Consider the following 22,299-nt stretch of genomic DNA (forward strand, 5'->3'; position numbering starts at 1 on the left):
CGAGGCTGATCCCGCCACCAGCCCCTCAGGGCGGGAGACCGACGCTGGGTGGATGGAAGGGGCGGGGCCAAGGCAGGGGCGGGGCCTGTTCTCCTCACAGCGGGCCGGGGCCACTCACGAAAGAGTGCGGAGGCGGTTGGGGGCCGGGACAGGAAGGGGCGGGGCCTGGCCAGCCAGGCGCGATGGTGGTTTCCGCTCGGCGCGGGCCCCGCCCCGGAAGCGGCGTTCGGGAGGGGGGGGGCCGGCCGGGCCTAGCCAGCAGCTGCCGCCGCCGAGCCGAGCTGAGGCGCGCGCGCGCCTGTGTGATGCTGGCGGCCGGGCGCGGCGCGGCGCGGCGGGATGATGAGCTCTGCGCGCGGGCAGGCGGGCGGCCCCTCGGGCCCGCCCCGCTGCCGGTCCCCCGCCGCCCCGCCACCCCCCGGGGGAGCAGCCGCCGCTGCCGCCATGGAGCCAGCCAGCGCCAAGGAGCCGCCGGGCGAGCCGCCGCCCGCCTCCCCTCAGGCCGCGGGGCCGCCGGGCGGGGGCCTGTTCGGCTGGCTGCGGGGCCGCTGCCTGGGCCGGGGCCTGTTCGTCGACCCGGCCCGCGACAATTTCCGGGCCATGACCGGGCTGTACAGCTCCATCCAGCCCGCCGACTCCGTCTACCTCAGCACCCGCACGCACGGCGCCGTCTTCAACCTGGAGTACTCGCCGGACGGGTAAGGCCCGGCCCCGCCCTGCCCCAGGTACCCCCCCCGCCCGCGCCCCCCCGCGGGGCGGGCCCCCTCGGCACCCACCGCACGGCCTGTACCCCGCCTTCCCCCCCCCGCGCCTTTTCCTCTGCCCAGACTGTGCCTCTCCCCCCCCCCCCCCCATCCCGGATCTCCATCTGGGCCTGCGTTCACCCCCGTGCCCTGGCCTGGCCCCTCACTATGACAGGGACCCCGACCCCCTCTCCTCTCCAGAGAGCCCCTAGATCCGTGAGGGACCATGGCCCGTCTGGGTACAAACCCTTCTGCAGAAAGACCCCTTCCCAGGCGGGTGAGGAGTGTTGGGGGGGGGGACCCTGCTGAGACCCACCTCAGACCCCCACCCTGACCTTCCCTGGGGGAGGAGTCCCCTGAGATCTCAGGGGCACAGCAGAGCTCTCTACCCCCCCCAGACTCATTTGTCCCCTGGGGGAAACAGACACAGAGACTCCGTTCCTGGGACGGAGGGGTCTTGGCTCTAATGGGGATGGAGAGTGTCTACCACATGGGGAATGGGGTGCTGATGGGCCTGGCTGTGCACCTCCATGTGGGACTGATGGGCTTTGGATGGTGCTTGGGTGCCACCAGGTGCCAGAGGGTTGAACCCTGGGGAAAACTGGTGTACTCAGCTGCTAAAATAGCTATCCTGATCACAGGATGGGCATTAATTACCTCCTGGGGGTGGTGGGAGGGGAGGGAATAGAGGGCAAAAATCACTAATTAAAGAGCACTTAGATGAGTAGAATATGTTTTTCAAAGGTTAAAGTGTATCTCCAGTCAGCTGGAGGCTTAATACAGTTACAATTTAAAGTCTGTGGATCTCAAGGTAACTGACTGAGGTTGATAAGTATCACTATCCCTTCCCCCCAGTGGGAAAATTGAAAGATAGTGAATTGCACAAGATCACACAATAAAGTTGTGAACAGAAGTTGAGTTTTCCAGCTCCTAGTTCTCTGTCCCATATAGCAACACTATAGTGGAAGATAAAAGGTACTGGTAGATACAACTTAAAATCTTTGGAGAAAATCTCTAATGAGAAGCTGTTAAACTTGGTAACTGCAAGATGGCAGAAGATAACCAGTTTCACCATTCACAGGATAACAGGTAGCAAAAAGTAGGAATAAATAGCCAGTTCTCTGTAAATAAAACGTTTAGTAATGGAGTCCTTGAGGGACTAGTAACAGTGTTCAATACTGGACCTTAAAGAGAAGTAGATGGTAAGATGGCAAAAGTTGCTGACAAATGATTTAGGAACTTGATGTTATGTCCTTGCCTTGAAAGCAGAATCATGGCCGGGAACTGAGGCAGGGGATGGGGCTGTGGCTGGGAGCAGAGCAGGACTGGGTGGTGCTCCCTCCTCACCCCTCATAGGGGCTGGCCCGAGGCCCTGCCATGCTGCCATATTCCCTCAGCCCCCCAGTTTGGGGACATCTGTCATAGACCATGGTGTACTTAACTGGATACTGGACTCGATCGACTTTTGGCCTGTCTTTGAATGACAATAGCTATATTCCTACTCCTAGGCAGAGTGCTAAAGTTAAACTTAAACTGTATATTGTTTCCTGATTTGACATACCCATCCAGGTTTTATTTGCTGTTCTGAAAGTTTAACCAGTACAAATCCAGTGTCAGAGTGTATGCTTTGTTATTTGACTGAAGAGAGAATGGATTTATAGATCTCCTGCTCATTGACATGTGTGAGAGTAAAGAATCGAGTAGATGTAATTAGAGATGCTATCGAGATTAGTAGCCAAAGACCTCTTCTTGCTTGCAACGTCCCTGTTGTTCAGTGTGGTAGTTTCACCAAAACTTTTTTTTAGAGGAGCTCCACAATAACAAAGTGGTGTGTGTTCATGTTGTGGATGGGTTAATTCAGTAAGGAAATAGATCTGTATGATGCTTTCAGGAGTGGATTTTTAAAAAAGTTACACTGCCAAGGTTTAATATACAAAAACACAGTGTATTGGGACCAAGGGTTTTGTAAGGCTGAATCCTTATAACTTACATATGTAAATAGTACCACTGACTTTAGTGGAACTAGTGAGTAAGTAAGATGAGCATTTGGCCCAGAGAGTGGCATGGTATGTAAGCAGTTAGGATTCTGTTGCAAAACTAACAGCTGGTCACAAGCTAATGGAGAAAACTTGGACCTCTTCAATGGAACCATCACTTTAATGACCACCTGGGCCATTTTCGAGCCGATGGCTATCTAATGTTACAGGAACTAGTTCAAGGTCTGGGACTTGCTGTATTCAGTTTTGTGCCAGTAAGATAGTGCTAGGCTGGGGGAGACCAATGTCAGTTGTAAGGTCTTTGGGATGCCCACCAGGACTACAAACAAATTACTTGAGCCATTGGAAAGCTGTGGATCGCCAGTGTCCGGCAATGTAAAGTATTTGCTTATGACTGTAGCAGTTCCTATGACAGTGGATTATGCAGTCATGTTCTGATTACTGTCTTGTTGCTTTTTCCATTGACTCCAGTAGAAGATATGTAACCAACAGCAACCACTCAGTAACAATAGTAGGAAGCGTTTCTGGGGGATTGAACTAGTACAGTTTTGTGTGACGAGATCTAAGTTTATCTACATGGGAACTTTTCCACTGGCATAGTTACAATGAAACATCAGTGCAAACCCTATTGTAGACGTGCTGCACGTGTAAAAAGTCACTTGCAGAGATGCCAGCATACCTACCTCAGTACAAAAGTATCCATTGTAGACCAGGCCTATGCCCCTTTACACCTCCCATGATCCTGGGCTGATTTGGGAGCTGAATCGACATTTGGCACAAGTTAGCAGGCACAGGCCTACTGTAATTTATGCTAGCTAGAACAGTCCCGATGGGGTTATTCTGCTGGTTGAGGATTGATGGAGCACATTTTCTTCTTGGCTGAAATACCCCATTGCATCACTCTACACCACTCAAGAATCCTCTTATGCCGGGGAAATCCTTATTTTCCCATTTAGGGCAGCTCTTCATCAGTTTCTGTTGCTCTAGTGGTACAAAGTGAGCTTAGTAATGCTCAGCATCTGGCTTAATGACACTCAGCTGATTTTAAAACCATAAATATCTTATGGTAATGAAATGGGATACCCTTGGCTAATGCAGAACCGAACTTCCCCAAAAGATTATGGCCGTTTTATGCTTATATGCTTCTCTGGGATTTTTGTAAATTGTGTTGCTGCCATTTGCTTTCCTGGTAGTATCTGTGAACGTGTTTATGCCCTGAAAATGATCTTAGATTCTCAGATTATGAGAACAACTTTTGACAGTTGTTAACTTCAGTGAACAGGTACATTTATGCCATATCTTCACTGCATTTACAGCAGGATAACTAAACACGTGCTAGCTATCTCTGTAAAAATCCTAGTGGAGACAAGGCTCTGTAGTTTTTATCGCAAGGTGGGGCTCAGTGAGGTGAATCAGGGTGGGGGGGTGTTGATCTTGCCTACATAGATTGTGGTAAAAGCTACTTGCACCTTGCTTCCACTAGGATTGTATAGTGAGATAGCTAACCCACATTAATTTTATCCCGCTATGTAATAACCGCCTTTTTGGCCCTGAAGACCGCCTGGGTCACAGCTATTGATAACTGACAGATTTACAAATAATCATCCCTCTGACTTCTACCTGTGTTTTAAATCTTTAATATTTAGTAACCCCTCAGCTTTATTTTTTCCTAAAGTTTTAGTAATAAATGGCTGTGTCCTAAAATAGCTAAGTATTTTAAAGTTCTGAATCATTGCCAAATAATGGTTCAAAAGTGTGGGCTTTTCCTTTCTCATGCAGAATAAATGAGAGGTTTAACAGAGCTCTGTGGATGGTCAGATTATCCTTAAATAGCACTCTGCTTGACATTTTAAAATTAGTCCATTTAAAGGAATTCTGCTTTCTGATGGAGCCCTGTTAAATAGTGTACCCTGAATGTTTTCTTTCCACTGACTTCAGCAGGCTTTGGACCAGGCTCCAAGTGAGCAACTACCCAACTCAAAATTATTAGAGAGAAAGGGATGAGCTGTTATATCTCCTAGACTGAGAGAGAATCAGTTTGACTTTCAGAAACAGTTACCTAAATTAAGTAATTATTATCTTGTTTGGTTAGTATTGATAAATATGTCAAATAGTTTAAATTGCAAAATTTTCTGTTTACATTCATTGATCACCTGCTGATTACAGAATACTTGCATGTGTGAGAGTTTGAAATGACCCATACACATGCATTTCAACTGGCTGGGTAGTGACACGACCCAGATTCTAGAAACCTCTCACATGTTTGCCACTTCTGTCCATTGCACATATATTAGAGGTTTCCATCTAAGGGTCTCAACACACTTTTCAAACCTGAATTAATGTAGCTTTACCACACCCTTGTGAGAGACACTTATTCCTATTGTATAGCTCAGTGATCTTCACTGTTTTTCAAGCGGGGGCCACTTTGGCAAAAAAAACTTCAATGTGAGAGCCACATCAACTACTAAATTAACATGTTGGTTGCTGTGGTAATATTACGGTTATTATACCACAGATATACTTAGATGTACTTATTGGCGCACATCGTACCATGTGGTCAATGTGACGTGTAAAGGAGGCAGACTTTGATAGGCTCGGTACATATTCTAATGTTAAAAATAAAATAAATTAGAATTTAAACTATTAGTCAGTGAGCCGCACTTAGGGTCGATGGGAGCCGCCAATGGCTCCCGGCCCTTGCAGTGAAGAATAGTAGCTAGAGGAAGATTGTTAAATGCCCACGGTCGCACAGGAAATCCGTGGTAGAGGTGGGGAATAGAACCTATATCTTATAGACAATAATCCTCAACCAATCAGTGCACACTTTCCCACCCAGGAACCCCTAGGTTAGAATACAAAGCACTGCATGGATAGGGCAAAGTACCGTTAAAGAACACTTTGTGTAAAACTGTACTAAAATATACTTAAAATTGTGTCATCAAATCCAGTGAGGTAACCTATTCGTTCACTAGCTATAAAACAACCGCCCTGCATATATAACACACTGAATTAAAAAGATCATGTGATCTGTCCAGTGAATACACCAGCTGTGCATCAATTTATGCCAACAGTAAGGCTGTAGAGGGGAGGGAATCTTTCTGAATAGGTAGTAGAGAAATTGACTTGGTAAGTGAGTAAGCGGTAGACCAATTTCCTCTGTACAATCATGAAGTAGGAAGGCTTTGAGAAAAGGTAACTGTACGAAGTCAATTTTTATCGAACAGTATCGATCTGTGGAATGTGCGCATTTAACAATAACACAAAGATAAGTAACCATTATAGCTGTTATCACTGATTTGTCAGAGTGTTTGCAGCCTTCATTTTTCTTTACTAACTGCAAAATATCTTTTTTTCCCTTTTCAGGTCAGTGCTGACCGTTGCTTGTGAACAGACTGAGGTCCTGCTTTTTGATCCCATATCTTCAAAACACATCAAAACTCTCTCTGAAGCTCATGAGGACTGTGTGAATAATATCAGGTTAGTATCATGGGAAACAAAACCAAACTCTAAAAGAATAGAACTCCAACATTTTTCCTAACTGTAGATGTTAATGTGTTTCCTGATGCTGTAGTGATACACAGATCAGTCATATGCTATTTTATGTTTTTTGCCTTGTCAACAGATAATGTGGTACAACTGTACTAGTTATCATACTCCATCTTGTGTGTGGGGAGAAAAGTTGGCGGACAATGTTACAATTAAGTAAACACAGTACTAAACATATATATATTCAACGCACCTTCGTCCCTTTAAATCTCAAGGGCAGTGATTTGGGGCAGTCATGGTCTTCAAGGGATTGTCAGTTATTTCAATTTGGCTAATAGGTGTCAAGTACATTGTTTTAATTGTTGTGCATAAGTAGGGATTGTAGTTGTCATGTTAAAATATTTGAGGCCAGATATGTAAGGCAAATAACTCCATACAAGTCAGAAATTGGATGCTTATGTTGTTCACAAGGATATCCACAGTTGTTATAGTTTGGGAAGGGAGATGAAACCTCCTGCTTCAGGGCTGAAACCAGTTTCTAACTACTGGGGGATTAGGATAAATCCTTCACAGGGGGCAGGCTATCACACTCTTGCCTACTGCAGCTGATGCTGGCTACTGTTGGAGACAGGATATCGGAGTAGATGGTCTGATCCAGCCTGGCAATTTCCTATGCTGAGAAATGTGACGTCATGGAGGGGTTGTTAAACAAAAGAGTTGTGACATTCAATTAAACAACGAATGCCATAGGTTTCCTTGACTCGAAATTCTAAAAGTATTAATTCCAGGGCTCAAAAAACCTACTTCCTGCTTGCCAGGATGAAGTGAGCAACTTTCCCTTATAAGCCAAGGGATGTAAATTGTTGGTTTAAGTCCTAAATTTATTTTATGGAAGTGAAGATTATGTTCCAGAGGTAAATAGATGCAGTGCTCTCCCGCGGAGCCTGTGGACAAGAGTAGTGCTTCTCTTTGGCCCATAGCTTCCCCAAGCTGCAGCTCAGTGACATTATGGAGATTAGTCAACTTCCGTGATTGTTCTTTGGAACCCATTGGGGAGCTGTGAAATTCAGTGATTGTCTGTTTCAGGCAGCTGCTTGGCAAAGATGGGAACAGCAGAAGTATTCTCAGGGAATGCTCAAGCTAGGTGAAGTGTAGGGTGGGTAGGGATATCTTCCCGGTTCCCACCCTTCCCCTCAGTAAGCCATGATGGCTCTGCAGGGTGAAGAATCATAGAAATGTAGGGCTGGAAGGGACTTCGAGAAGTCATCTAGTCCAGACCCCATGTGGAGGTTGGAGCAAGTATAGCTAGAGGAAGGAATGATACTGGAGGCAAATAGTGGATAAGGACCTGCACTGTGAATCAAGAGAACCTGGATTCTCGACCCAACTCTGCCGCTGCTTTACTGTGTGATCTTGAGCAAGTCACTTCACCTCTTTGTGCCTGTTTCCCCTTCAGCCTTTTGTCTGTTTATACTGTAAGAATGAACCTTCTTCCATCCTTCCTAGAGTAGGAATAGGACATCTCCCACCCAGAAGCAGCTGTGAAAGGTGGGCCAGCATGATGTATGGCAGGGAAAGGGCAAGGATTGAGCTTGTCCACATGGCATTGACACTGGACCTTCCTGCTACAGCCCTTCACTCTTGTCTTTTATCTGCCTGTGGTTTATAGGTGTTTGGTGTACTGTCAAGTCCACTTTTGATTTTAGAGATCCCACCCTCTATAAATGTCATTCTGATACCCTGTCCCCTTTGTGTTGTAAATTTCCAAACCTTGGATTCTTAAAAGTATTCTACTCTGAAAAGTGATGGGGTAGAGGTGACCTAATGAGGTTCTGTGTTCTATATCACAATGATTTTCTTTTCAAATGTGCTCAGTTTACAACTAAACCTGGGGTAATTTGCCCTGCCAGCCCTACAAATGCAGTGTGAGCTCAGTCAAACTGAATTCTTTCTTCTTCACGCATCATCGCCAGCAATAAACCAGACCAAGTGTTGCCTTTGGTGACACAAACTCCATTGTCTTCAAAGCATGGCCTCAGTGACCCCTGTACGACCCAGTTACCTAAGAGATCTATGGATGATAATGCTAGAGAAGTAATTTTTTTTAATGTGCAAATATAACTGACTGGAATTTAGTTGATCTACAAGGAAGGTTTGAATTAAGCTCCCTCACCATAGCAATGTTGGCTCGGTAGGGCTAGCCAAGGTTCTTTCCAATAGATTGTCACCTTCTCTTTGAGTGAAAAGGTGCCATTTTTACATAGTTACTGAGCAATGTAGAACTGGTTTCAACTTTGAAAAATACAGCATGTAGGGGGTGTTTTATCACCATTCTTTTTCAGTGGCTTGTGGTTCTTGCTTTGTCCTGGTTCCGTAAAGAAGAGCAGCATGTAGGATTGCTGCAACCTGTGGAGCTTTCTCTCCCCCTAAAGCTGATCTCTGCTGCACTGTGTCTTTCTATTTACTTTGGATCTGTTTAATCATTTCAGGCACTTCCCTTACAACACTTTTGTCTGCACAAACAGTCTTGCCATTTTCCTCTGTGCTGAAGCAAAGCAAGCTCATAGATTTTAATGCCAGAAGGGATCAATGTGATCATCTAGTTGGACCAACAAACTTGTGGTTGAAACAGAGTGCATATTTTTAGAAAGAAGCTTGATTTAAAGACTTCGAGTGATGGAGAATCTTCCATTTCCCTTCGTAAGGTGTCCCACTGATTAATTACTCTTACTGTTTTGTTTAAAAAAAATCACATCTTATTTCCAGTTTGAATTTTTCTAGCTTCAGCTTCTAACCACTAACTCTTGTCCTGCTAGATTAACTGTGAATGATGTTGAACAGTCAGCATAGAACAGTTTCAGATTTTACATAGACTTTTTTTCTTCTAAGAATTTTTGCACTTAAAATGCTTGTCTGTGCTGGGAAAAGAAAAATCTGGGGTCTCACTGACATATGCCAACACAAAGTCAGACACTAAATTGATAAGCAAATAGCCTATGCTATATTCACATCCAACGTCACCTTCCCATATATTGAACTTCCACAAGTCAAAAGAGCTGAAATGATTTGACCAGGTTATACTCCTTCATCAGAGTTTGCAGTCTGAAGTCAATGGGATTTAGGGTTTGTTTTTTTTAAATTGCATTTTTAGGTGCCTAAATATGGGTTTAGGAGCCTAGACTCCTGCTTTTGGAAATTGGCCTTTGTATTAGTTATTAACTTTGTTAAATGGGTCAGAAGTCTAAATAACTTTTTCACTGTTAACATGGACCAATTTTGTTTTCAAGTGACAGATTTTGACACTAATGCTTGTAATAATTCTATCCCTCATGCTGCTGGCATTTATGCACATGCTTAACTTTAAGTACATTGATAGTCCTACTGAAGCCATTGGTACAAATCCTGTGGGTAAAGTTATTTTAAGCGTTTGCAGGATCCAGACCTTCATTTTCAATATTCTGTGGTTTTTGCTAGTTTTTTTTTTGCAGTTTTGTAAAATTCCAGTGATTCTGTACCAGTAGTGGCATTTAGAAAAACTGCACTGATTTAGTTCATTTTAAATTTCAATCTAAAATTGCAGGAGCACAGATTTTAAAATTAGTTTTACAAAGCCTCAACCTGATTTAAATCAATGACTTTTTAGAAATAATCCAGTGGTTTAAATCACCTTGACTTTATATTATTCCACCCTAAGAATAACTAAATATTGAACTGCCATGTTTACTGTTCAATCCAGCCTATGCACTGAGTGAGGCAGGGTCCTGTGCGGGACAAGTGTCTGGTTGTCATTAAAGATGGTATCATAATCCGTATGCACAAAGGGGTGGAGTTCCAGTTGTGCAGGCATTCCCTGGCTTTTGAGTGCTTCCCTATCCAACTCAGTGTTTTAGTGTAGACTTTTAGGTATGGAATTATTTAAGATTTTGAATTTCTTTTTGTAGATGGAAATAAGAGTGGATGAAATTGTAGGACCAAGTAGAGAGAGGTTGGAGGAAAATAGAGAGAAAGACCAGAGGTCTGGCAGTAGAAGTCAGTGATGGGAGGAAGATAGACCTGACATCCTATGATGGCAAATTCCCAAATGTTTCTTGGACTGTGGAGCAAATTGCACAGGTCTGTGTCACCCCATTACTGGTTTTTTAGATCTGTGTTCAATCGTTACAGAGCTCCCTCTGCTGGCTCTTGTAGCCACAGTGAACAATATTCCCAGAGTTTCACCGTCTTCATGCTGGTCCCTGGAATAGGCAGTGAAAGAAACTATGGACAGAACTAGTAGGGACTGAAACATTGTCAAGATTCTGGGGATGTTACAAACACTCTGGACAAGGAAAAAGAAACAAAGCTGAAACATCTTTAGTCTTGTTAAACATTTTCAAGAGTCGCAGTAAAAAGGCAAATGCTAAGCTAGGAGGGTAACAAGGCATGTTTCACTATCTCCTAGTCAGTTATTTGATGGACTAATTCTTCTGTATTGTTGAAAGGCACCTTTATACACTTCTCTGCCAGATTTGGGCCAGATATTCAGAAATTCTCGTACTCAAAATAATAATGCAATTCCTGGGTGCCGGCGTGCAAACATGGTCCAGACCTGATTTAGCTAGTTGTGTGCCAGCACTTTTGAAAATTTGACTACTTTTAACTTTCTTCAGTCACCAGAACTTTGAAACAATCTGCTTTGTCAGTTATAGTAATAGGTCCTGATCAAGTGAGGTCTTCCTGTGCTTGGGTCAAAATCAGTGAAGTTTCCCTGTGCTTCCCTACCTTACTAATTCACTTGGATATTTAAGTGACAGTGGTGTGCTGTATAAAACTCCAAAGAAGATCCTTGTCCCAAGGAGTTTGTGACTTAGCCAGAAAACATTTCACGCATTAAATGCACTGGCTAATCCAGCTTAGTGAATGCCTCTTAAAGTAAGTGGGTTAATATGGGTAAGCTTCACAGAAAATGTTTTGTTTTCCTTTTTTTAAAGGAGGGATTTGAATGAAGAGAAGATAGTGATTTTGTCCAGCAGGGATGGAAGGGACAGCATGGGAGAAAGAGTCAAAGGAAGTGGTAAGGAGGGAGGAGCAAAAAGCATAAAGAACAGTACAGTGTCATCTCAATTCAGTGAAACGTACTAGAATCTTGTGCTATCTAAAGTGTGGAAACTGGGATTCCTATATCTTTCAGCACTCTGTCTGCTGCCAAGAATGGAGCAGGCAGAGTGGAGCGATTCTGAATTTAAAATTCCAGCCTTCATTTTGATTTGTCTGACAGCCTTGAGCATCTCTCTCTAATAAAGAGGTTCCCAAATGGCAGTCCATGGGAGTCTCTTACCAGAGGCGGTCTGAAGGCAGGCTGGTCACGTGATGCTAATTTCTCGCTTCTACCTGCTAAACTGTACTAAAAGGCTGTTAAAAATGCATCCAGTCCTTTCCTAGTATCTTCCATATGAGAAATTGCTTTAGTTGCCACAGTCACTATAGTACGTAGACTCCTAGAAGATGAGGGTTGGGAGGGACCTCCGGAGGCCATCTAGTCCAACCCTCTGCTCAAAGCAGAACCAACCCCGTCTCAGCCAGGCCTGTCAAGCCGGGCCTTAAAAACCTCTGAGGAGGGAGATTCCACCACCTCCCTAGCTAACCCATTCCAGTGCTTCACCAACCTCCTAGGGAAAAAGTTTTTCTTAATGTCCAAGCTAGACCTTCCCCCCTTCAACTTGAGACCGTTGCTCCTAGTTCTGTCATCTACTACCACTGAGAACAGCCTAGCTCCATCCTCTTTGGAATCCCCCATCAGGTAGTTGAAGGCTGCTATCAAATGCCCCCTCATTCTTCTTTTTGCAGATTAAACAAGCCCAGTTCTCTCAGCCCCTCCTCATAAGTCATGTGCTCCAGCACCCTAATAATTTTCGTTGCCCTCCATTGGAGACTCTCCAATTTGTCCACATCCTTTCTGTAGTGGGAGGCCCAAAACTGGACACAGTACTCCAAATGTGGCTCCACCAATGCCGAATAGAGGGGAATGATCACTTACCTCAATCTGCTGGCAATGCTCCTACTAATGCAGCCCAACATGCCAATAGCCTTCTTGTTGTTAGCACACTGCTGACTCATATCCAGCTTCTTGTCCACTGTAACCCCCAGGTCCTTTTCTGCAGAACTGCTGCTTAGCCAGTTGGTCCCAGTCTGTAGCACTGCATGGGATTCTTCCGTCCTAAGAGCAGTACTCTGCACTTGTCCTTGTTGAACCTCATCAGATTTCTTTTGGCCCATTCCTCCAATTTGTCTAGGTCACTCTGTATCCTATCCCTACCCTCCAGCATATCTACCACTCCTCCCAGCTTAGTGTCATCCGCAAACTTGCTGAGGGTACAATCCACCTCATCCTCCAGATCATTAATGAAGATGTTGAACAAAACCAGCCCCACAACTGATCCCTGGGACATTCCGCTTGATACCAGCTGCCAACTGGACATCGAGCCAGTGCCTACTAAACACATGTAATATATATCTGTAAAGAAATAAATGACTATTTTAATAGTATGTGCTTGTTTCCTCCATTAGTTAAGAAATTTATTTTATTCCACTGCCCAAAAGGTATTTGGGGGGAATCAGTGTCACCAGTGTTACCTGAGACTCATTTTGGTCCCTTTTCTATTTTAGTGCAAAGCCTTATAAATCCAGTAAACACTTGCTGCACATCTTCCATGGCAGTTTGGCTTGCAGCTGCTTCACTCCACATGTTTAATGAAATGCCAGCCGTTATGCTACAATCTATTAAAGATGTAGTAGCAGGTAGTGGGACATGGAGGGACTTGTGGGGAGGGAGAACGCATGGAAGATGATCAGCTGTACATGTGTTCTTAGTGCCATGCTATGGCCAAAATTGCTAATGGATGTATAAACAGAGGACTCTCAAGTAAGAGTAGGGGTTACAATACATCTGTACTTGGCACTAGTGTGACTATTACTCAAATGTTATGTCCAGATCTGGTGTCCACAGTTGAAGAAGGATGTTAATAAATTGGACAGGGTTCAGAGAAGATCCACAAGAATGATTAAAGGGATGGAAAACATCTTGTAGTGATAGACTGAAAGAGCTCAATCTATGTAGCTAAAACAAAGAGAAGGTTAAGGGGTAACTTGATAAGTCTATATGTATCTACATCAAATGTTGTGGTGGGTTCTCCATTACTGGAAATCTCTAAAATCAAGTTTGGATGCTTTTCTAAAAGATGGGGCTAATTCAAACAGGAATTAATTCAGAAAAGGCCTATGGCATGTACAGGAGGTCTGACTAGGTGATCACAATGGTCCCTTTTGGTCTGATAATCTATGAAAACCACCAATGGGACATCCCTGAGACATTCTTTAAGATGTGGTCCATGCGATGAAAAAATATTGTCTTCCCCTGCTCTACTTCCATAGATCTTGTTGGCTGCTCTCTTTAGTTTGTTCCTTGAGATGAGATGGGATATGAAACTGATTCTTACTATTGTTTTTGGGGCAAAAATATAAGATTTGCATCACTAAACTCTCTGCTCTGTAAAGCATCGGTTTTTTGTGTGTAGCTTTATTTTTATAAATCGTAATTCCCAGTTCAGGAATAACTAAGTCTGAAACATCTCACACACACAGTGCAGACAAGACTGTGTTTGCTTTACAGTATTAAACTCTCTCAACTACACAGGTTTCTGGATAATCGACTGTTTGCAACCTGCTCTGATGACACGACGATAGCACTTTGGGATCTGAGAAAGCTAAACACAAAAGTGTGCACTTTACACGGTCACACCAGCTGGGTGAAGAATATTGAGTATGACACCAATACCAGACTACTAGTAACATCAGGATTTGATGGCAATGTGATCATTTGGGACACCAACAGGTATGTGAATATTGGTGATGTAAGGCCATTACATGTATGAACGGTGATAGGGACCCTTTTAAATAGATCCATCTTGAATGAAACCCTACTGCTCTGAATGGAAACTTAATAAATTCTTAAATGCTGCCACTAATCACTCATCAACCTATTGTGACTATCAAGAATTAGGACTGCCTTATTGTGATGACAATCTAGCAACTAAAAGGAGGTGAGATTGAAACGCCAAAAAGTAATTTTTCAAAACTGAAAATGTGTTGAATCACTCTGGAAGTACAAGCATGCCAGTTGGGGATTCCCACCCCTCATTTAAAGTCCTGTTTAAATGAGAGCCACAAGAGACTGTACAAATAGTGAATGAGTCAATGGGACAGGTAGAGTGCTCAGCGCTCTTTGAAAATCAGCTCATGTGCTGATTAATAGAACTATGGATTTTAGAGTTGGATTTTAGGCTCCTGATTTTGCCAATGTTGGCTCTAATCGTCTCTCTCACATTTCACTGTCCAGGTGTACTGAAGAAGGATGTCCTCACAAGAAGTTTTTTCACACGCGTTTTCTCATGAGGATGAGACTGACACCAGACTGTTCAAAAATGTTGATCTCCACCTCCTCTGGGTATCTTCTGATTTTGCATGACCTTGATTTAACCAAGTCTTTAGAGGTTGGCAGCTATCCAATATTAAGAGCCAGAAGAACTACATCAAGTTCAGGTGATTTCTGGTTGGTAAAAAATCTATACATCGTGATCCATTTGATAAAGGTATTTATATACTATTCCCTTGGCAGAGCAGCTAAGAAGAGTCTAGAGGGCAAGCAGCACTATGATAGCTATTTTACCTTGTTCAGGAGTGACTCTGGTCTGTACTATTGGTACATGACAGGTGCCCCGGTACTGAGTGATATTAAACATCTCGGGCAACTTTTGATATCCAGGCTCTAAGGCCTGGTCTACACTAGAAAATTAGGTCAATTTAACTATGTTGCTCAAGGATGTGAAAAATCCACATCCCTGAGCGTTGTAGTTACACTGAGCTAAGTCCCAGTGCAGACAGCATTTGATGAGTCCAAACAACAACATTCTTCCATGGACATAGGTACCGCCTCTCTGGGAGGTGGATTACCTATACCGATGGGGGAATCCCTCCCATTGGCATGAGTAATGTCTACACTGAAGCACTACAGCAGTGCCGCTGCAGTGCTTTAAGTGTCGATAAGCCTAAATGGGGTACCACCAGAGAGGGCTCAAACTGTGAAATAAATAATGTGGGAGACTATTTCCTATTGGTCTGTAACATTATGGGTGCTGTGGGATGCTTAATAGCGGGATATAGAGAGCTCAGCAGTAGGAAATTCTGTGGTTTGTGTTTCATTTTGCCCCATTGCAAGAACTTAACAAAATAGTCCTCAAAATTAAAAATATACTCTGTGCTCCTCCTTTCCGGTTTGGTGTCAGTCACTTTTATCTTAGCAGAGTTACGGTACACTGCTCAGTCAGGAAGACCAGGCAACCTACTAAACATGCAGTTCTGCTCTGAAAAGTGACTTTAAAAATGGCAGCATGGAGCTTCATGTTACTTCCTAGAAAATTTGCTCTAGTAACTAGTGAATGGAGCAGATTGTTTCTAATTGCCATCTGCCGTTCATACAGACTCACTCTGAAATCCAAGTTGAATTCTGTTGTTTGACTCCTTAACACCAGTGGCAAAGATGCTGCAGGTCAGACCCTGACCAGAGTTACACCCCTGCAGCCTCAGTCCAAATGGAGTTGCACAGGTGTGAATGAGGGAGGGATTTATCTTTCAGCGTCCATTAGTAAAGAAGCATAAGTAGGAGAGAACCGAACCCCTGACTCTTAAATCCCAGGTTGAGTTGTAGTACTGGCAGTTAGTTTACTTGTAACAGGCGCAAACATGGAGTCATAATGGTACTTCTAGGGTCATGTTTTAGAGCAGAGCTACACTTGAAATTGAAAAGAGTGCAAATCGTAAGGGCGTTGTCTTTTTAACTTAACACCAGCTCATTTTGGGGGTAGAAGTAGTGGTTTGGGGTTCAGTTGCTGATTGTGGTTTAAGGCACTTCTTGGGAAAGCACTGTCTTCGTTAGTGTCATGTTTGATTAGGGCTTTGCTGGTTCACATTCACAGGAGATTAAAATGAGAGACCTGCAAAACAAAAGAGCGTATCCCATCTGTCAGATTTACATGGCTGTTATTCTGGTTTCAGACATGACAGCTACCAGTTCATCTGGTCCTAGAGGCATGGGTTCACCCTGTCACCAGAACGATTCTGGTCTGTTGTCTGAGAAACACATGTTGCGACCCTCCCAACGAGAAGGTATGTTAAGACCAGAATAAAACACGTAGATTCTCATAAGTGGGTCCAATGAATAGCCAAAATGTAGATGTGAATAAATGGTGTGTAATTTTTTAAGTTTTATATACTTCCCTACCTCTTATTGCTTAGGCTATTCTGAAAATCTTATTAAGCTTTACATAAAATCAGCACAACTATCCCCACAGTCTAGAATGGTGATGTCTGGAGTTCCGATTTCGTTGCTTTCAGATTTCAAAAGAGAAACAAGACACTCGTTTTGCATTTTACATTAATGCGGAAGATGTGGACAAATTGAAGAGAGTCTGGAGGGGAGAGGCAAAAATAGGAAGTTTAGAAAACATGACCTGAGGAAAGATTGAAAAAATTAGCATGTTTTAGCCTAGACAAGAAAAGGCTGAAGGGGAGAAACAAAGGTTTTCAATACAGTAGAATCTCAGAGTTACGAACACCTCGGGAGTGGAGGTTGTTGGTAAATCTGAAATGTTCATAACTCCGGACAAACCATTATGGTTCTTTCAAAGGTTTACAACTGAACATTGACTTAATACAGCTTTGAAACTTCACTATGCAAAAGAAAAATGCTGCTTTTAACCATATTAATTTAAATGAAACAAGCACAGAAACAGTTTCCTTGCCTTGTCAAATCTTTTAAATTTTCCCTTAACACAGTCCTATATTTGCATGTTTTTTGTCTATGCTGCTGCCTGATTACATACTTCCAGCTCCAAATGAGGTGTGTGGTTGACTGATCAGTTCATAACTCTGGTGTTCTTCTGTATGTAAAAGGTTGTTATAAAAATCAGTTGTTCTCCATGTCTGCCAAAGGAAAGACAAGAAATAATCGACTTGGTCTGCAGCAAGAAGCTTTAGGGTAGATGTTAAAGAAAACTTCCTAATTCTAAGGATATGTAAGGACTGGAATAGGGTATCAAGGGAGGTTGTGACATCCCAGTCTTTAGGGGTTTTAAAGAACAGGTTAGACAAACATCTGTCAGAGATGGTTTGCTTCAACACAGGGGATGGGACTAGATGACCTCGTGAGGTCACAATTATTTTTTATTGTGTAATGTTTCTCAATGCTGTTTATTCATTTGAGTAGTTTAGGCATTTATGCCACCATTGCTAGAGGAAGAAATACAGCTTATTTTAGTAAATGGAACAGTTTTCAAAGAGTTTACACTTGGAAAAGTGTGTAAAAACAGCACTGTCTTACTCTAGAACTACTCCCTGCTGCTTGTGTGTTCAATTTCTTCTGTTTGCTTCAGTGACGGAAAATAACATTTACTGCTTCTATTAGTTATGCTGAGCCAATCCAGTGGAGAGTGAGACTGATTCTATTCATCCTTGGGCATCAATAGAATTGACCATGAAATTCCTGTTATAGGGCATTGTAGACCTCTACAAACCTATTAAAGTGGGAGAGACAGAGTGGTTTCATGCTTCACACACTGGTCTGGGACTCAGGAGAGACACTGCTCTGCCAGAGACTTTGTGTGACCTTGGGCAAGTCACTTAATCCGTGTATATCATGGAAATGTAGGGCTGGAGGGGCCTCGAGGCCAACTAGTCCAGCCCCACCACACTGAGGCAGAACCAAATATATCTAGACCATCCTTGACACGTGTTTGTCCAATCTGTTCTGAAAACCTCCCATGATGGGGGTTCCACACCCTCCCTTGGAAGCCAATTCCAGAGCTTAACTAGAAAGTTTCTCCTAATATCTAACCTAAATCATCTTTGCAACAGATTAAGCCTGTTACTTCTTGTTCTATCTTCAGTGGACATGGAGAACAACTGGTCATAATCCTCTGTGTAACAGCCCTTAACATATTTGAAGATGACGGACACCCCCGCTTACCCCCTCCAATCAGTCATCTTGACTCAAGACTAAACATGCCCAGGTTTTAACCTTTCCTCATTGGTCAGGTTTTCTAAACCTTTTATCATTTTTTGTTGCTCTCCTCTGAACTCTCTCCAGTTTGTCCATATTTTTCCTAAAGTGCGGCGCCCAGAATTGGACATTTTGCTCCAGCTGAGGCCTCCCCAGTGCAGAGTAGAGCGAGACAATTACCTCCTGTGTCTTACAACACTGCTGCTATTGCCTCCCAGAATGATAGCCTTTTTCACAACTGTATCAATTGTTGATTCATATTTGCTTTGTGATCCACTATAACCCCTTTATCCCTTTCAGCTGTACTGCTATCTAGCCAGTTATTCCCCATTTTGTATTCATGCATTGATTTTTAGTTCCTAAATGTAGAATTTTGGATTTTTCTTCATTGAATTTCATCTTTTTGATTTCAGACTAATTCTTGAATTTGTCAAGGTCATTTTGAATTCTAATCCTGTCCTCCAAAGTGCTTGCAACCCCGCCCAACAATTTTATACGCTTAGTCTCCACTCCATTATCCAAGTCATTAATGAAAATGGTGAATAGTACCGGGCCTAGGATGACTCTTGTGGAATCCCATCTATTAATGTCATCTGAGATGGGTTCACACAGACTTCTTGAAAGATAAATGGTCAGAGCATATGACATGGAATCAGGACTCTGGAGTTCTCTTGCTGCTCTGCTACTGACTAATTGTAGCCTTCAGCAAGTTACATAATCTCTCCCTCAATTTACTTACCTGTGGAACTGGTATAAATACTTTAGTGTGGCTAGGTTTTATGTTAAAGCACTTAATCTCTTACAATGTGATGTAAGTTTCAAATATTTATTTTTCATTTGGTTGTGTTTTGCAATGTAGAGTTTGGCCAACAGTGAAAAGAGAAAGGAATTGTTATGTAGTGAGGCTGTGAGACTTATGGTTGATATCTTCCTCTTAGGTGGGTCTCCACGAAATAGTCTTGAGGTTTTAACACCAGAAGTTCCTGGAGAAAGGGACCGTGGTAACTGCATTACGTCACTGCAGCTCCATCCCAAAGGATGGGCTACGCTTCTTCGGTGCTCAAGTAACACAGATGACCAGGAGGTAAAGAAAACATGACACATACTTAAAACTGTAGTACTTAGAACAAGAAAGGTCACATCTTAGAACTGCATATCAAATGCCTTAATTGCAGGGAAATGTGGATTTTGCATCTCCCTGACTGATAAAGCGTTAACTTTTCAGTTACAATGCACTGTTTTGGACTGAATTATGAGTGAGGTGACTAGTTGGTATCCAACTTATGCCATTTTCCTAACCTTTTGTATTGGTATCTTTAGGAATGATATGAAGCTAATAGTAATGTGGGGAATCACCTGATTTTCCTGACCACCATAGCATACCTGTCTCCAGATTTGCAGTTTGAATGTTTGTGCCATTCCATTTGTCGCATGGCATGCGAGAGCAGTGATTGGATAGGCAGCCTGCATTTCACTCTGAATGTGTCCAGTAAGGACACAATCAAGGAAGAGGAGTTTGGTCTGAGTTTTTTTGACTCTGACAATCTGGAAGAAAGACTGCAGTTTCTCACAGGAACAGGGACTTCGGGCTAGGCTACCAAGATTTGCAATAGATACACGAAAGCTGAGCCTGAGTGCTCCAATGGGCTTCAGCGGACAACCTGAAGTTAGATCATAGCTACCACCTCTTCTCTTCCATTCCTGATATTTTGCAGGGAAGAAGCATGTGATAGCAAGTTTAATTACTGACAGACATTACCTATGTGCTACCTCGTATACCACCTGAAACTTGACACCAAAGACCAGGATGACCACGTGTTTTTTAAATGCAGTTTTGCCTCCAGGCTTTTGGTGGAGAAAACCACGCCTGCAAATGGAGAAGCTTGTTTAAAAATTCTTAGAAGGATCAGATTGCACCACGGTTCTGAATAATTGTGCGGACATTAAAGCCTTAAGGAGTGTTCATAATAGCACAGAGTGTTTGCATACACACTATTTGTATGCACAGTACTTGGCTAAGCCAGCAGTCTGTGATTGCTTACCAGCAGAAAACTTGCTGACTGTCCTAAATGCTTGACAGCAGCAAATCTGAGTGCCTGTTGGAGGTTATCAAGAATCTGCTTATGAAAGAGAGGCTTGTGTGCACATTGCTCTAAGGAATTTGATGTAACACTGCTGGCCCCTTTGTAGAATATCTGTGGATCAGTGAATACCCTTCCAGAAAGACTTTGATGTTAGAAGCTAGCATCTTGATGTAAAAACTCATCGAGTTTAGGGCCAGAAAGGGACCATTAGATAATCTTGTCTGATCTCCAGTATATCACAGGCCATTACACCTTTACCCACGTATTCCTGTGTTAAAGCAGGTTTTCCAGAAAAGCATCCGGTGTTTCTAATCAGCTGCAGAACATACAGAGCTGTCATTTGTGAGCCTTGGATTCAATCCTGTACTGACCTTCTCCTTCTTTGAAACGGCAGAAGTAAAATTGTGTGCTAGAAGACCGAGGGCCTATATACAGGTCACTTTCTAAGAACAAAAAGGCTTATTGCTGATAACACGTGCCAGTGATAAACCAGCATTGTTAAGTGACCTCTGATACATTTCGCTGTAAATGGCTTTGTTCCATACCACTGCACCTTTCACCTTCTGCATGTGTCTTGCAAAGTAATTATTGGAAGCTCGGCAGACTTACATTGAGATGGATGATGATTAGTCAATGAATTTACAATCAAGCCATTGTAAGATGCATTGTGTTATTTAACACTAGAAAGTACTTTCTGAAAATGCAGTAACTGAGTTTCTTTGGCTTATTCAATTTGCGTGGCCTTAATGTAACTTTGCAAGAAACAAATTTCTAACTAGGGTACTTAGCTGCCTTATTCTTTCCTGTGGACATTTGCATAAAGAATTGGACTCCAATACATACATTAAGACTCTCATTGAAAGATTGTTACAGGTTGCTTTCCCAGCTTTGCAGTTGACCAAGTTTATGTCAGAGTGGGTTAAACTCGAGCTTGTCATGGAGTCATGACTTGGGTCAGTTCAGTATAGTGAATTGTTCCTCTTTCTGACCTGTTGGTTAATTAAACTAAAGGTAGTTTCTACACCCTCTGCACGGGTACAGCCAGCTTGTGAACGATCGTGTGGGTGCATCAATAGATTAATCTTGAGGATAATGGAATACCCTTCTCCTTGTTTGTTTTCAGAGGGATAAAACCGAGCTCTTACCTTCTGTTAAAGCATAACCTTTTCCTCAGGTTCATGAGGAGTGGGATACAAACCTTAGACAGATTGAGATGTAGTAATGTTGCTATATAGTTGTTTTTTACAAATATTGGCATCTCTATCTGAGCATCTTGTACTGTTTTCCAATCTTACCAGCACTTCAATGAATTGTTGCAAAAAGTGAAATTCACATTCTAAATTTAAATATTTTTGTTAAGTATGCTACACATTTGTGTTTGAATAGAAGTAACTTCAGAGCATTGGTAAAATTATTTCACACTGTTTTGCATTAATATCTGATTTGTTTTCACAATTTAAGTCTGTCTTGCAAAAATGTAAGTACATGCTTCACTTTAACCACATTAGTAGTGCCATTTGAGTTCAGTGAGATTGCTCAGATGAGTAGAGTCACATGTGCATACGGCTTTTCAGAATGTGAACTGCAGTGAGTTGTTTAGTAGCACAACAAAAACAAAAGATACTACCTGGACCTCTCCCAACCTTAACCCCACAGTGCCAGAGTGGTGTGTTCTCTAGTTATTTGTTCAGTGGTAGTTTGAGAAGCACATAATATGAATGAATGTCTTTTCTCAGGATAAAATTCCTAGATCTCAAACATTTGGATTAATGTTGGCTGGGACGAATGTACATATCTACATATTGGCAGTGATCTTCCTCCAAAAGCTTTCTCTATTTTCTTCTAAGTGTTTTTTCCGATTTGTGTTGAGGTTCAAACAGTGCAGAAGTTCCAGTGAC

General features: G+C 42.8%; 1 protein-coding gene across 1 annotated transcript in view; it reads left to right on the top strand.

The window, feature by feature from the left end:
* The first annotated feature begins 238 nt into the window (after window positions 1–238).
* The window catches only part of DCAF10 (DDB1 and CUL4 associated factor 10), a 28,727-nt gene continuing 6,666 nt past the window's right edge, over window positions 239–22,299 (top strand). Inside the window, exons 1-6 of the mRNA XM_067553347.1 lie at window positions 239–698; window positions 6,104–6,217; window positions 13,899–14,096; window positions 14,601–14,803; window positions 16,316–16,426; window positions 19,256–19,401. Coding sequence (XP_067409448.1) covers window positions 340–698; window positions 6,104–6,217; window positions 13,899–14,096; window positions 14,601–14,803; window positions 16,316–16,426; window positions 19,256–19,401 — 1,131 coding nt within the window. The 5' untranslated portion in view covers window positions 239–339. The remainder of the gene's footprint in view (window positions 699–6,103; window positions 6,218–13,898; window positions 14,097–14,600; window positions 14,804–16,315; window positions 16,427–19,255; window positions 19,402–22,299) is intronic.

This window comes from Emydura macquarii, unplaced genomic scaffold, assembly GCF_026122565.2.
Source record: "Emydura macquarii macquarii isolate MOO-44397 ecotype Brisbane River unplaced genomic scaffold, CSIRO-AGI_Emac_v2 contig_1451, whole genome shotgun sequence".
Lineage (NCBI taxonomy): Eukaryota > Metazoa > Chordata > Testudines > Chelidae > Emydura > Emydura macquarii.